This window comes from Ailuropoda melanoleuca, chromosome 11 (assembly GCF_002007445.2).
Source record: "Ailuropoda melanoleuca isolate Jingjing chromosome 11, ASM200744v2, whole genome shotgun sequence".
In the NCBI taxonomy this organism is placed as follows: domain Eukaryota; kingdom Metazoa; phylum Chordata; class Mammalia; order Carnivora; family Ursidae; genus Ailuropoda; species Ailuropoda melanoleuca.
This window is the reverse complement of record NC_048228.1, coordinates 30,637,808-30,654,960: the sequence shown is the minus strand read 5'-3', so window position 1 is coordinate 30,654,960 and position 17,153 is coordinate 30,637,808. Positions and strand designations below refer to the sequence as shown.

The 17,153-nt window shown below is 40.7% G+C and overlaps 1 protein-coding gene across 1 annotated transcript; it reads right to left on the bottom strand.

Moving 5' to 3' along the window:
• Window positions 1-2,329: 2,329 nt before the first annotated feature.
• On the bottom strand, window positions 2,330-17,125 carry ADH5 (alcohol dehydrogenase 5 (class III), chi polypeptide). Its single transcript, XM_002921200.4, has 9 exons — window positions 16,994-17,125; window positions 13,297-13,398; window positions 11,394-11,535; window positions 10,784-10,871; window positions 6,526-6,745; window positions 6,115-6,375; window positions 5,151-5,286; window positions 2,795-2,933; window positions 2,330-2,655 (listed from the first exon to the last, which is right to left on the bottom strand). The coding sequence occupies exons 1-9, from the start codon at window positions 17,003-17,005 to the stop codon at window positions 2,631-2,633; spliced, it is 1,125 nt and encodes a 374-aa protein (XP_002921246.1). The 5' UTR covers window positions 17,006-17,125; the 3' UTR covers window positions 2,330-2,630.
• Between the last annotated feature and the right edge of the window lie 28 nt (window positions 17,126-17,153).

Below are 17,153 nucleotides of genomic sequence, written 5' to 3'. Positions count from 1 at the left end.
TAGATAGTGTTCAGAAAAACCACCTTTTTACAGGAGCAATTAAGCCACATACATCAAAAGGATTAAAACAACAAAAAAAGCACATGGCTTCAACCAAAAACAATCTATGTGCATGGCAGATCCAAGGTGTTGATATAAAGACAGTCTGCAATATGCTTTTGTAATTTTAAAGGGTATGTATAAATGCTATTTACATGCGTTGAAACTTCCGGGAAAATACATAATAGCAGTCAACTATTTTTATTGTGGGACGGGAGTGTCGCTCTTCTTATATAATTTTCTCTATCTGAATTTTCTAACTCTTGGATATGTTGCTTTTACGTTTTATTTTTTCAATGTCAATGGATTACCTGGAGGGGAAGACTATGAATCATTTTTGCTTCTTTATATTTGCTCAGAATGAAAAAAACCTAAGCGTTATTATGTTAAGAGCACCACAAAAAGACTGATATATTTGACTATTTTAAGAATATAAAATATATTAAAATAAGATATAAAACTGATGGATTGGCATCTATAACTCCTAAAAATTACTCAGAAAAAGATAATCCAATAGAAAAATGAGCAAAGGACGTAAACGGATACTTCACAAAAAAGGAAATACAAATGTACGGTAGTACTTCAGTAACTGAGGGGAACACCAGGTAAAGTAATGAAATATCATTTCATGCCTATCTCACTTGGCAAAAGTTTTCAGCCATTTTGAGGAAGAGTGGCAATTTCTAGTCAAGTTAAAATGTGCTAATCCTATGATATATAGTTGACTCTTGAACAACTCAGGGGTTCCGCCGACCCTCCACGCATTTGAAAATCCACACATTACTTCTGACTCCCTCCCCAAAAATTTAGTACTAACAGCTTACTTTTGACTGGAAGCCTTAGGAGAACAGTTGACTAACACATTTTTTATATATGCATTATAAACGGTATTCTTACGACAAAGAAAGCTAGAGAAAAAATGTTGAGAAAATGCATTTACAATACCATAATGTAAAAAAATCCATGTTAGTGAATCTGTGTTCAAACCCATGTTGTTCAAGGGTCTGCTATATACCCTAAGTAACTAACACAACGAGCAAGATGTACGATGTTGCACCAGTGTTGTTAGCAATACAGAAAGTTTTGGAAGCTGCTTTATGCCATCATGTGGACAGCAGATAAATTGTTATTTCATATAACTGAACACTATTGCACAGAGTTAAAAATAGTGAATGAGAGCATCACATGGGTTCATTACACAATAATGAGTAAAAAATGAAAGCTGCAGAATGAGGCAGTATTAGGTTTTCAGTACCAAAGACTAGAGGGTTTGGGGATATTTATAGTAAAAGTGTTACAACATGCATGAGAGTGAAAAAACACCAGATTCTGCGTGGTGAGGAAAGGATATGGACAGCTAATTCACAAAAAACCTCTGGAAAGGAAAGGCAAATGTGGTTTAGAAGTGGTTAAATGTTAAAATTTGAAAAAGTGCCTGGGAACTTTGAAATTCAGTATGTACTTTTTATACGCTTGAAACGGTTCATGGAAGCCACCACCAATACACATATACCCTATGCCCAGAAGGTAGTCTCATCAGTGAAGTTTAGTGCCCCGTGTGGGCCAGACGCCACACTAGGAATTGGGACAGTAAGTCTGAACAAGGTGTGGTAACTGTTCTCAAGAATGTAATCTCACAGGGGCTGAGTAACTTTGCCCCTGATGGTGAGGGAAATCTGTTCTTTAGTAAATGGGCCAGAGACTCTTAAAAATTAAGCACAAATTACTGAGGATGGAAGAAGGCAAGGTTCAGATGCTCACCACTGCCCCGTTTCCTCTAGCTTTCCTTTTTTTTTTTTTTTTTAAAGATTTTTTTTTTTTTTTGAGAGAGAGCTAGTGAGTGAGCACAACCTGAGGAAGCAGCAGGCAGGCAGAGGGAGAAGCAGGCTCCCCACTGAGCAAGGAGCCTGAAGCAGGACTCGATCCCAGGACCCCAGGATCATGACCTAAGCTGAAGGCAGACGCTTCACCGACTGAACCACCCAGGCGTCTCTCTAGTTTTCCTTTAAAGAATGAAGATTATAGGGGCAGGAACCGTGAGAATGAGTTCAGCATAAAACAGATGACAGAGGCGCCTGGGTGGCACAGCGGTTAAGTGTCTGCCTTCGGCTCAGGGCGTGATCCTGGCGTTCTGGGATCGAGCCCCACATCAGGCTCCTCCGCTATGAGCCTGCTTCTTCCTCTCCCACTCCCGCTGCTTGTGTTCCCTCTCTCGCTGGCTGTCTCTATCTCTGTCGAATACATAAATAAAATCTTAAAAAAAAAAAAAAACAAAACAGATGACAACATCTACATACACAGAAATTACTTTTATTATGTTAGAATATTCCTTAATGAGCTGCCAATTATTCATGTGAAGGAGAGTTCAGAAGACAGATATATGACTGTATTAGCCTTGTCCTTGATTAGAGATTTATGAATTACACAAAAAATACTATTGCCTAGAGTAGGTTACTCTAGAAGTAGTAGTAGAGAAGGTCTAGAAGGTCTAAGGGGCTGTGGACTTGGAAGATCTTCTCCCTGCTTGTCTGGCTGTTCCAGTTGGACCACAAGCCTTAGGTATAAGGATGAACATGTTTTCTCTGTTGAATTTAAAGCTTTACAACGGTTCGAATGCTGTAAGAGAAGGAAGCAATAAACAGGTTTTAAATGATTTTTTTAAGACCACTAAAACTAATTTTTTTTACCCTTCCTCCATAAACCCTACCTAACTCATCACTACATTTTATAATACACAGCCACAGAGGAGGCTTACCTCTTTCCTGCATGCATCAGTTCAAAGGCTTCATTAATTTGGTCAAAAGACAGATTATGAGTCACAAATTCATCAACTTTTATCTTTTTGGACATATATTCAGACACCAACTTCGGGACACTTTCTACACTCTTCCATCCTGAAAGAAATCGTACATCTATTAATTCTCCCAACAAATCTTTACAGTATAGCTGATTACTTAGTGGGTGACAGGCATTTAAGAGAATAAATTTTATCATGAATTAAAGAGGAATGAAGAAGTTCAGAATCAGCAGAGAGGAGGATGAACTTAATGTATGTCTTTAGTAAATGCCTTTTGAGTATCTTCCTTTTCCTGTATTAAGATTTACTAAAATCTCATTAAGGTTTTAGCAAATTGAGACAAAGTTTTAAACTACCGAGGAGAGAACTCTGGAAGTCTTACAGCAAACTTACTTAGGTCCACAACAGAAAGACTTCGGTAATCATGAAATTCAGGGAAGAATAAAACTGATGTGATACATGACTTTATTTCTTTGGTTTTAAATTTAGCAATGAAATTAGGGATAGCATCTCACCCTAGAAAACTGTGAAACTGAAAACAAAAGTGGGAAATTTTTAGCTCTTTAAGATTTTAAACAAAATCAGGTGCTTCAGTCTTTCACTTATATTGAAAGAAGCAATAAATTGACAAAGAAGCCTTCCCACCTTTTAAACCAGGGACATTTCAAACCTCTTCCAAGTCTTTTCCAAATCTGCCTCCTTATGGCTTCTACCAATTATTCTTCCCCTACCAATTGTGGGCCTTCTTCTCTCTCTCTTTTTTTTTTTTTTTAAATACTATTTATTTATTTATTTTAGGTAGGCTCCATGCCCAACATGGGGCTTGAACTCATGACTCCAAAGATCAAGAGTTGCGTGCTCTACCCACTGAGCCAGCCAGGCGCCCCTTTCTTCCTCCTTTAAAACTCCCGGTAACCGAGACAGGCATAGCCACCACTCCTCTCTAGAGCAAAAGTTCTATTTCCATCTGTGGGTCATGCTTTAACACCACCCACTGCGCCCCAAAGTCCAGCTTATTTCCCAACCAGCACGTGCTGGGAGGATGAGGCTTCAGGGAGAGGTTAGGCTCAAACCCCCTGGCTCAGCTCAGGACCTGAGAGGATGTGTGGCTTTAAAAGTCTATTCTGAGATACTCAAGTGAGGTATACACCTGGTTGGAAAGGCAAGTTTAGTCAGCTTCACACTTTTCTTGAATAGAAATTTTTTTTTTTAAAAGATTTTATTATTTGAGAGAGAGGGCTTGCTCGAGTCGGGGGAGGGGCAGAGGGAGAGAGAAAGAGAATCTTCAAACAGACTGAGCTGAGCCTGACGCAGGGCTCGATCTCAAGACCCTGAGATCGTGACCTGAGCTGAAACCAAGAGTCAGACACTGACTGCAACACCCAGGTGTCCCTTGACATTTTTTAATGGTGAATTCTACAGTATAAAGACAGAAAACTTTGGCCAATCTCCTCATACTTTCCTGATCTTTTCCTCTGGCCTTCAAAAAAGTGGACATAGTAGTATGAGGATGGGGATCTTAAGAGACACTTTGTTAAATACAGATTATTAAAATCTCGTGCTATGTGATTTTTTTCCCCCTAAAAGGATGGTGAGACTATAAATAATAAATAAATATATATATTTAAAAATCTATAAAAACTTCCGATTTCATTCATTCATATTGTTGGGATATAAAAGCATGATCTGTGCTTCCTAGCTGAGCAACCACGAAAAAGATGGAAGTGATTTTTCAGCATTCTACCAGTAGTCAGGCAGCCCCAAACAACCATGTACTTTTTAGGATCACAAAAGGGAAAAAATTCAGTCTGGCAGCTTTTCAATTCTGTTACAAAGTTTGGGCTCATACAGTATTCTCAGCTGACCACCTTGTACTGGTTACAGCTGAAGTCAGTACTACGCAGACGGGGATAATCACGTCCAGTGATAGCTGCACTCTGCAAAAATGAGTAGAAATGCCAATCATCTGTTTCAGTCCCCAACATAACAGTGTGGCTGACACTGTTGTCCGCGTACCCTGGAACCAACTTCTCACTCCTGCCCTACCCCCAACTAGTTCCTCATCAACAGGGCGCTGACTTGTGTGTGTGTGAAGCGTGATCTTGTGCTTCAGAGGAAGCTGAGCATCTTCCCAGCCCCAGGGCTGGGCACTGATCAAATGTGCAACCCTCCTATTAAAATAACTGTACGCAACAACTTGTGATGGGAAGGCAGTCTATGAAAGTCCTTGTTAAAACAAAAAAAAATCAGCTTGGGATTCACATTCTGCCGGTGGAAATAACAAAAGAGAAAATGTGCTCATCCACTGAGCTACCTCCAAAGGCAGTGCCTTTCCACGTGCGGCCTGTGACCAGCTGAAACGGGCGAGTGGCGATTTCTTGACCCGAAGCAGCTACTCCAACTACCACGCTGACACCCCAGCCCTTGTGGCAGGCCTCCAGCGCCGCTCTCTGCAGGCAGAGACGGGGCCAAATGACAGAAGTCAGCGCATTCTGCTGAGAAGATCAGCAAAATATCTTTGCGGGGAGAGGGTGGTGGCACAGAGCCTTTTAAAAAAAATCACAACAAAATGATCACACTGAATATTTAATAAATGTAATTTCATTCAACAGTTTTTTTTTTTTAAAATAACCTGGCTGATTATTAACACAAAATGAAAGAATGTGTAAAGCTTTTATTTGCTGTCTAGTTTTTTTTTTTTTAAAAGATTTTATTTATTTGACACAGAGAGCCCTCAAACAAGGGGAGTGGCAGGCAGAGGGAGAAGCAGGCTCCCCACCGAGCAGGAAGCCTGATAGTTCTGGGATCAGGACCTGAGCCAAAGGCAGATGCTTAACTGACTGAGCCACGCAGGTGCCCCTTGCTGTCTAGTTTTTAAAATAAATCCTAGTTCAAATTCTAAAGACTTTATTAAAGCAAGCAGGTGGAGAACAGTAATATTCCTGCTGAGTATCTACCCTGTGTCAAGGAGGTGTCATTACTGTCCGTGTTTTACACAAGAGGAAACTGAGCTTAAGGGAAGTTACTGCTAGAGGTTAGTAGAGTGGATGTACAGCTGACCCCTGAACAACACAGAGGTTGGGGCCCGACCCTGCCATGCAATTGAAAATTCACATGTAACTGTTGATTCCCCCCAAATTTAACTAATAACCTACTGTTGACTGGAAGCCTTACCAATATTATAAACAGTGATTAACACATTTTGTGTATGTATCATATGCTCTATTCTTACAATAAAGCTAGAGGGAAAAAAAAGGAATGAAGCAAAACGTACTTACCATGACTTTCACGTTACCAATACACTCGAAGGAATAGTCCACTCCCCCGTCAGTCATTTCAGTGAGCACTTCCTGGATGGGTTTACTGAAGTCCTGGGGGTTAATACATTCAGCGGCTCCAAACTCCTTGGCCCTTGCAAATTTATCTTTATTGATGTCCACACCAATGATCCGGGATGCACCAGCCACCTTACAGCCCATGATAACAGCCAGTCCAACTCCTCCCAGGCCGAAGACGGCACAAGTAGAGCCAGGCTCCACCTAACGGTAAGGACGGCCTATTAGGTACTCATCGCACAAGTGTCAAGGAAATCATTAGGCTTCTTACACACTGGGCCAAGTTCACTTTCTAGCAAAGTTCTGTTGTATCAAAGTAGAAGGCAGAAGCTAAAATCCAGGCCGATCTCTTACCTTGGCTGTGTTCACAGCAGCACCATAACCAGTTGAAATGCCACAACCCAGAAGGCAGACTTTATCCAAAGGTGCTAAAGGATCAATTTTAGCAACAGAGATATCAGCCACAACTGTATATTCAGAAAACGTGCTGGTTCCCATGTAATGTAAAATGGTCTTTCCTTTGCAAGTAAATCTGCTAGTACCATCTGGCATTAATCCTTTCCCCTGAGTAACTCTAAAGAAAACAAAAAAAGGAAAAAGGAAGGGTAAAATCAGGTTTCCCAAAATGCACAGGAAAGAGAAATCAATTTTCAATACGACAGATAGACAGGAAAGTGTGCTAAGACCCAAAGTCTAATTTCTTTTTTTTAAAAGATTTTAGAGAGAAAGGCAGCGCGTGCGCGCCAGAGAAAGCATATGCGCACATGAGCAGAAGGGGCAGAGGGAGAGGAAGAACTCAAGCAGACTCCCATGCTTAGGCACAGAGCCCCATGTGGGGCTCATCTCGCGACCCTGAGACCATAACCTGAGCTGAAAACGAAAGTCGGACACTTAACCAACTGCACCATCCAAGCGACCCCCAAAGTCTAATTTCTAATGTATTTATTAATAATTTAGTTACCTTTCAGCAATGCCTTATTAGGGAAATTTAAGAAAGACTTATAATCTTACATATCTTTTCCAACATTCAATATCCTTCTGGATCTCACTGTTGGGTATTGAAATAAATTTAACAGATACAACTTATGGATCAGATGAAATAATTTTAAAATTCCATCATAAAACTGTGAGCAAATATAACTTCTGAAAGCACAGAGCCCAAACCAGAATCTACGCAAGCAGAGATTATGAGCAATTATGCAGATCAGGTGATGAAAATAGACAGCCACACTGGCTAATTTAGATCCTCCAGGAGGCTTTTCTTTTTTACAACAGTCCTCAAGGATTCAAGTTATCTTTTCTTTTTCTTTGTTTTTGTCTATGTAGTTGGTAACACTAATGAAGGATAAAGAAAAAAAACCTCACAAAGGCAACCAGTATGATACATGGCATCAAAAATTATTTTTGACATTCTAAATAGATAGGTAATGTAATGTCCTACTTTGGAGTATAGGCCCTAAAGTCAAACACAGTTGGGTTCAAATCCTGTGTGATCTTGGGCCAATTAAACTTTGTGCCTTAGTGTCCTCACTAGAAAATAGAAACAATCATACCTTACTTAGAGATTGCTATAAAAATCATATGAGATCTTATGTAAGGCATTAATAGTGTGCCTGGCACAGGGTGCTTAATAAGTATTTGTTATTTTTAGCAAAAACAATGCACTATAATTTGACGTACATTCTTTTTTTTTTTTAAAGATTTTTTATTTATTTATTCGACAGAGAGAGAGACAACCAGAGAGAGAGGGAACACAAGCAGGGGGAGTGGGAGAGGAAGAAGCAGGTTCATAGCGGAGGAGCCTGATGTGGGGCTCGATCCCATAATGCCGGGATCACGCCCTGAGCGGAAGGCAGACGCTCAACTGCTGTGCCACCCAGGCGCCCCGATGTACATTCTTAGGCTAATCTTTTGGAATACACAGAATAAACAAATACACAGATGAAGAGAAAATGGACTGCCTCTAGACTCAAGAGTAAATACATTTCCTTTGAGAGAAAAATATGACCAGAAACAAAAAGCTATGTGACAAAGCTCTACCACAAATAACCGTTGTATCTTTAAGAGAGCAACTTAAGTTTGTTTAGCCTTCCTTAATGTAAGAAATCACTTCTGTCCCAGAGGAGTTTCTTGAACAGAAGGTGACATGGTACACATTTTAGGCTTTGAAAGGACTTGTCCCTCTAAAAGGCTACAGCCAGCCACAAAAAGCCCGTTACCCTTATTATACTTGATAGGTCCCACCCAAGCTTTTAGATGGTGTTGAGATTACCTTTCAAAACAAGATTTATTTTGGTTCTAGCTTAGCCAAAACTAACTAGACTTCTGTTATAAAATAAATGGAATCTTGTTTCCCAAAAATATAAACTAAGTTTATCAATGGCACTAGAAAACAAAAGTAAGATCACATGGATCTTCCATATATGACTCAATCTTCTAAGTCATGGATTCAATTCCAATGTGTGTGGGGGGGTGTGTTCACATACAACACTGAACAATTCTTGGACACCAGCAGGGTATCTGAGAATTCAACTCAATTCTGATTCCAGCCACCTGGAGAGAACATCAGATTCCACAGGTTAAGGGCTCAGTCCTACAAGATGGCCCCCTACCGTCCACTTCAGAAGCCAGCTGCAAGCTCCAGGCTGTTATCAGTATCTTTTTTTTTTTTTTTTAAGATTTTATTTGAAAAAGAGAGTGCGTGCACGCACATGTGTGCACACGAGTTGGGGGAGGAGCAGAGGGAGAGGCAGAGCATCTCAAGCAGACTCGGTGCCGAGTGCAGATGCCAACACGGTCTCAACCCCATGACCCCAAGATCACGACCTGAGCTGAAACCAAGGGTAGGAAGCTCAACCGAGTGAGCCACCCAGGTGCCCCATGTTACCTATGCTTCTGAGCCACAGGCTACAGATTGGAGGTTCCAAAGACTTCCTCCTTAGGTTCTTTTAATTCTCCAAAGCAGCTCACAGAACTCAAGGAAACAGTTATTAAAGGATCTGATAAAGAATCTGAATCAACAGCCAGAGAAGAGATGCGTAGGAGGTACAGGGAGAAGCTGAGGGGCCCCCACATGCTCTCCAGGCAGGTCACTCTCCCCAGTCTCCACGTGCTCACCAGCCCCAAAGCTCTCCGACGCCAGTACCTGTGGGGTTTTATGGAAGCTTAATTATCGTCATGATTGACTAAGTCATTGGCCATTGGCTGATTCAACCACAAGAGCCCCTTTTCCCCTACCAAAGGCCAGGCCATCCATAGGTTTCCTAACAGTTTTCCCAAAGTCACATTCATTAATATAATAAAGACACCTTTATAGCCCACATCACAGGAAATTCCAAGGGTCTGAGCCAGAAACCATGGCAGAAGACCAAACACATGAGAGAAATGTAAATTTGGTCATCTAAATGAAATCACCATATTACACTCAGCAATTCCAATCTTAGGGAAACACCGAAGAAAAAGTAGTGCATATATTCACTAAGAGATATGAATAGGAATGTTCACAGCGGCATCAATCACGACAGCCCCCAAACATTTAAGGAGAAACTTAAATGTCCACCAACAGGGAATGGATAAATAAGAGATAAATGAATGAAATATGGCAGAGCAACAAAAAGAACTGATGCACAGAGCAACCTGGATACATCTCATAGACATCATGAATGAAAGAAACCAGACAAGGGGTGCCTGGGTGGCTCAGTCAGTTAAGCGTGCCTCTAGCTCAGGTCATGATCCCATGGTCCTGGGATCGAGCCCCACATCAGGGACCCTGCCCAGTAGGGAGCCTGCTTCTCCCTCTCTCCCCTGCTTGTGCTCTCTTGCACTCTCTCTCAAATAAATAAAACCCTTAAAAAAAAGAAAGAAAGAAAGAAACCAGACAAAAGAGTGCACAGTAGGTGATTCTATTTATATCAAGTCCTGTAGGGAAAGAAATCAGAAGAGAGGTTCCCTTTGAGGGAGGAGGTACTGACGTGGAAGGGATACGAATGGCTCTGTAGGGTGCAGGAACGGTTCTGTCTTCATCTGGGTGGTTATAACCATAGGCTGTATATATACCTAACAATTCATGGAGCTGTACACTCAAGATTTATAGACGAAGTGCTTTATTATATATATTCTACCTCAATAAGAAGAGTAAAAAAGGCAAATACAAGGAGATCTTTAATTGCCTCAAAATAGTAGTTCTTTAAGTGTGCTTCCTTACTACAATAGAATAACCACCTTTTCTGTGTCAAGGGGTTATTTTATCTCTAGTAGTCTTCCTAGTAACCTTATGAATTTTAGTACTTTGGTTTCATGGACAATAAAATGGCTCATAAAAATCATTTCATTTAATTTCATAACCATGTCCCTCCTTAATATATATTTTGGCAAATTTAGCCTTGTGTTATGGAAAGAGAATGGGTTCAGAAAATTCTGTTTTATCTAAAAGTTATGATATTGGGTAAACCACTTAATTTCTGAGTCTTAACATTCTCATCTATGAAAATAGGGATACCAGTGATAGTGAGGTTGCCATTAAGCTGAAATGAAATACTTCATGTAGCATATTCTGTATAGACTGCCACACAATTACTTACTATTGTAAGAATAAAATAACAAAGACACTAACCTTATCTTCTGGCAAAGGTTTGTTTTAGGATTTAGACAAAATTTGCATTCTCCACACTGTGGGATGTAAAGTGGGATGACAGTATCACCTGGGAAACAAATGCAGAGACATTCTCCTGAATAGGGAGCACCCGTTTCTAAATGGATACAGCAGCCCCTGCAAATTCCCACTCCTGTCAACTCATGTGGCTTTGCAAAGTTACAAGCTTCAACTTAGAACCTTACCTGTATAACATCATTCAGACACTGACTATACAAGAAATACAAGTTTTCAAAATTTTGATTGAAATGAAGCTCTTAAAATTGTAACTAGAAAACACGGTCATGGGCTTCAAAATACTGACTCACAGATAAATCTTTAAAAATTCTTGTTTAATTGGTCGAAACTGGCTTTGGAAATAAATAGTTTCAGATGAATAGCAGTCCACAAAATCCAAAAGAAAAAAACTCAAATATTTGTGCTTCCCAGATAAGGAACAAAATCATTCTTGACAAATGACTCAGGTGATAACTTGTTCATGAAGAAACAATGTACAGCTTATTGGAAACATAATTTCCGTGTAGAAATAAGTTGAAATTATGAAATTAAGTGGTTCAAATATCCTCCTTACCTGCCTTCAGCTTAGTAACTCCTTCACCAACACTTTCCACAATTCCAGCACCTTCATGTCCCAGGATCACTGGAAAACTCCCTTCAGGATCAGCCCCACTCAGGGTATAGGCATCGGTGTGGCAAACTGCAGTGGCAATAATCTAGCAGGATATTAAATAGCATGTAGTGTGCTTGTTTGCACGCAATTCAGGGTGAGATATAGGTCAAAGGTAAGGCATTTTTAATACCCTATTTCATTGATTCTAAGATACATTTCTTTGATATTTTAACCTCTTCAAAATCAGCACGTGCTTATAATCTATGGCATCTTAACAATTAGAATTGACAACATTTTTTAGTGATCCACAAAATAATGGTGTGTTTATATGCAGAGGAAATGGTACATCTATCTCCTTTCCAGTGCAGGCTAGCAAGAGCCGGTAAACACAGTGACTTTATGGGCATTGGGCCTCCAAGTGTGGAGAGGAATATGACCCGTGTACAAAGCAGGTGGAGCTCACTTCACTGCTGGGGTCCTCCTGACTGCTGACAAATGTGATTTCTAAGAAGGTACGGTCTACTTCTGAAATATGACAGGCTGCTTACTCTGGGCCAAAATTCAGAGCTTTTAGTGAAACCGACTCCCTTTTTAGCAGACACACACAATTTCTACTTAAATAGCCCTTTATTCCCATATCTCTGGCTTTTAAAAAGTAATATCTTTCTAAACCACTAAAAGCACAGAAAAGAAATCTTGGAGGGGCACCCGGGTGGCTCAGTCTGCCTTCAGCTCAGGTTATGATCCCAGGGTCTTGGAATCGAGCCCTGCATCAGGCTCCCTGCTCAGTGGGGAGTCTGCTCTCTCTCCCTCTGCCACTCCTCCTGCTTGTGCTCTCTCCCTCTCTCAAACAAACAAAATCTTAAAAGAAAAAGAAATCTTGAAGCGTTTATATTTATGCATCTTTGTTTCTCACATATACTTGCTATTTGTTAGTAGTTTTCCATATAGCTCATCTTAGTACATCCCAGGACACATTTTCTTTTTCAGTGGCAAAATCACAATCAGGTTGATTTCTGAACTTAAAGAAAAACATACAAACTGTACAAGATTTCAGATTCCTGGGTCCAGGCTGAAAAGGATCTTAAAAAGTGATTTGGCCCTGGGCTCCTCCACTTGACATTTGATCCCTGGGAGCATGACGTTTGGAGGTGGGATGGGGAAAGTATACTCTAATTCAAGAAAGTTTACTTTTTCTAGAATGTTAGTTTTATTCCATGGTCACGACTTTAAAGTATTAATTTTATATCAAAACAATAGAGTAGAATGCTAAACATATCCAGGTGGCTGCCTTGGGCAACATCCCTCTTTCCAGGGGTAACTTCCTTTCTCTGCCACAGCAGAGGTTGAGCAGGACTAGACTGATGGATCCCCTGAACCCTGGCCTTGCCTGCAAGGGTGAGTACATTTTAAAGCTCTCTAAGCAAGCAGACTTCACTTGCTTGTTGCTCCAGTCGAATCAGGAGTCTCTTCCCAAATCTTATGTGAAACCTCCTCTAACAAAACTGAAGACCATTTCTACTTTTGTTTCTAAAGTGTCATCATATATTTTAAGTCATGGGATCAGGAGAAAGGGGAGCATCTTACAAATTCATCTTAAACACAGGCTATGGAAGATAAATTGCAATAATCCAGTGATCCGTGGGGAAGGCTGCGGAGCTCAATGTCCAAGCTAAAAAGGCGGAGAAGAGAGCTGCAAAAGTGAAGGGGGTAAAGTTAAGAGGAGGATGTTGTGATTCTAAGGTTGGATGCCTTTCGATACCTTCTCCTTGACACTGGCCTCTGGGATTTCTCCTTAGAGGATTCATCTACCCAGAGACCTAATTGTAAGTGTTCTCTTCCAGTGCCTTGGATGTACCATTACCTTAATTCGAACTTCATGAGCCTTTGGGGGTGCCACCTCCACCTCCTCTATACAGAGAGGCTTTCCTGCCTCCCAGGCAACCGCAGCCTTGCACCTGATAACCTGAAATGGGGAAAAAAGAGAGCAAGTTATTTATCCTCCTGCATAATAATGACCTACTTATTAGTTAATTTAGATCCTGACGAATGCTAACCTTAGCAAGTATATCAGACAATCACAAAAACTATACACCCTGAAGTGATATGGAGAACTGTATTGCATGTTTTCAGATTTCATATATATAATGTTCACTAAAAAAATTTAATTGAGATGACCACATGGTCAGATATAAAAGCCTCTTTTGGTTAAGAAGTTTTATTAATCAATTATTTAATGACCTTCTACAATGCAGAAGCAGGAGCACATCAAGAATACAGATTCCAGGGGCACCCGGGTGGCTCAGTGGGTTAAGTGTCTGCCTTCAGCATGGGTTATGATCTCAGGGTCTTGGGATTGAGCCCCATGTTGGGCTCCCTGCTCAGCAGGGAGTCTGCTTGTCCCTCTCCCTTTGCTCCGCACCCCTGCTTGTGCTCTCTCTCCCTCGCTCTCTAATAAATAAATAAAATCTTAAAAAAAAAAAAAAAACAACAGGGGCGCCTGGCTGGCACAGCGGTTAAGCGTCTGCCTTCGACTAAGGGCGTGATCCCGGCGTTATGGGATCGAGCCCCACATCAGGCTCCTCCGCTATGAGCCTGCTTCTTCCCTCTCCCACTCCCCCTGCTTGTGTTCCCTCTCTCGCTGGCTGTCTCTCTGTCAAATAAATAAATAAAATCTTTTTAAAAAAACAACAACAACAATACAGGTTCCAAGACAATCTGATTCAATAGGTCTGGCATAGGATCCAAGGAATCTGAACGCTTAACATTTACCCTAGAGTATTCCTTTGCTAAGGCTGGTTTAAGTTAACACTGGTTTAGTGCAAAACTGCTAAGTGGGAAGAAACATAAGGAGTACCAGAATGCAGAACTTTAAAATACCACATCTCCTTTTAGCTGTGCTATCCAATACAGTGGCCACTTGCTATGTGTGGCTACTGAGGAGTTGGAAAATGGCCAGTCTGAACTGATATAAACTGTTAAGTGTAAAAGTTACCCGGATTATGAAGACTTAGTACAAAAAAAGTAAAAGTATTTCAGTATTTAAAAAATATTAATTATATGTCAAGATAGTAACTTGAATACAGTAGTTCTTCCTTATTTGTGGAGGATACATTCTCAGACTCTCAGTGGATGTCTGAAACGATTATGCTTTTTCTATACAAACATACCTGTGATAAAATTTAATTTATAAATTAGGCACAGTAACAGATTAACAACAATAATAAAACAGAACAATTATAGTAAGTTATGTAAATATGGTCTCTCACTCAAAATATCTTATTGTACTGTATGCAGTCACCCTTCTTGTGATGATGTTAGATGATAAAATGCCTACGGGAGGTGATGTGAAGTGAGTGACAAAGGCACTGTGATGTAGTGTTAGGCTACTATTAACCTTCTGACAATATGTCAGAAGGAAGATCACCTGCTTCTGGATTATAGTTGACCTTGGGTAACTGAAAGAGTGGATAAGCGGGGGATTACTGTATAATGGATTAAATTTTTATCCAATTTTAATGTGGTAACTAGAAAAATAAAAATTACATACGGGACTTGTATTTCTATAGCATAGCATTGCCTTGGAAATTCTAGTCAGTACACTCCTGCTTTACTAGAGAATCAGGTGTAACGAAGAGAGTTCAAAAAAAATTTTTTTTAATTGAAGCATAGTTAATATTGAATATTACTTTCAGGTGTACAACATAGTGATTTGATGTTTAAATACATAAGGAAATGATCACCATGGGAGGTCTAGTTATTATCTGTCACCATACAAAGTTATTACAATATTTTATTGACTTTATTCCCAATGCTGGACTTTACATTTCCATGACTTCTTTATAAGTGGAAGTTTGACCTCTTAATCTCCTATTTTGTCCTCCCCTCCCCACCCACAGGAAAGTTTCGATTAGTTCACATAATGCTTATGAAATGTGTTGACAGAATAAAGGTTGAAAACTGCTGGGTTTATAGGAGGCCAACCTGAAAGTCAACAATGCCAACAAGTGTAAGTTAAAGGGAGACGCATAAAGTGCTACAGAATGCACAAAGTAGAGAAAGACAGTTAATTTTGGTTGGTGGGTTTGAAAAAACTTCACTTTTAACTAGGATACCAAAGGATGAGAAAGAGTTACAAACAGTAATAAAACAGCTACAATTTCAAAAAGCAACTGTGAGAAGTAAATGAAAATGAAGTCCCTAATACAATCCTTGGCATGGTGTAGCTCTGCAAAAATGAATCAATATTTATTGGTAGCAGAACAGAGAGTGGAGGAAAAGGAGAGTTGAATTATATATAGAGATGAGTGGTTTGTGTAAACTGGCGAGGCTGTAAATTACTGCTTTTAAAATTAAAGTATATATATTAAATCTGATGGTGGAAAAATTCAGACATTGCATTAGAATCTATTTTCAACTCAATGTACCATTAAATCTCAAAACAAAGTCCCAAAGGTCAAATTCAGAATAGTCCTGGATCCTAGAGAACTTGAGCAACACGAATAAATAATTCATCTATAATCTAAGTTTTAATGCCCCTTCCCCTCATTTCAGGGATGTCTGAAAGATTAACCTTTTCCTTTCAATGACAATTCTAAGCAAAACAAAGCTCCACCCTAAATCCACAGGCAATTGCCCTACCTCAACATTTGAACTATCACAGGATTATAATTTTTCACCTTCTCGGAATAAAGGCACTTGGTAATAAGGAAAAACAACTTGCCAATTTGTTAAGTCTAAAAGATCGTCTGGAGTTTACTATTTCTTCTCAACTTCAACATTTAAGGTCCCAAATCTTTCTAGAAAATTTCTAAAGTTTTCAAAACATTAAAACACTAAATAACTTTTATTGTTATTCGTATATTTCTGCCTTTATTGTCCAGTGCATATTTCAGGAACCTGGAATAGCTCCTCGCACAGGGACAGAGCTGGGATTGGAATCTTGGCTATCTTCAAGTGACCACTAAGGACGCCGAACCTCCAGGTCTGTAAAATGGAGACAACATCTCGCAGAAGTGTCACGGGAGGATTAAACGGATATAAACTTGTGGTGCCTAAAGTGCTCAAAAAGGTTACTACTGAAAGGGACCCAGAAGTCTTCCCCAAATACATTCTTTGGTGTCACCATAATTGTTCAATTATGAATTACAATCCTGAAACACAGCAACCTTAAGGGTTAGGAGGACGGGTTCCGCCACCTGCAAGCATGACCCCAGGCAAGTTAGTTATTTTAGCATACGCAAAGCACAAGCGCTCCTAAACCACTTCTAGCAGGATACCGACCACCCCGGTCCCCTACTCTCCGCTTCTCCCCACCCCCACCCCGCTCCGCTACCCCAGAAGCAGCAAAATCCTTTCAAGGAAGGAGCGGAAACAAAAGATTCTTTCCCTTCCTTCCCGCAGAGCAGCTCGCCCAAGGCACTGTTTCGGATCCGGCAGCTCATGCCTGTCTACAGGCCGAGCCCCGAGCCCCCCGCGCAGTCAGCGGCCCGGTTCCATCCTACGCTTTCCCTCTGTCTCCTTCTCCCTTGGAGTCGGTCGCGCTGCACTGCGAGGCCTACCTGGTTCGCCATGGCCTCGGGCTCGGTTAGCGAGGGGCGAACATCCGGGGTGGGACCCACCGTATTGGACACGTGGACGGGGCGGGCGCCTGGCGCAGGGGGGCGGGGCGTGCTCCTGGCGTGGTCCCGCCTTCGACTGCCCAGGGGGCGGAGCGTGAAC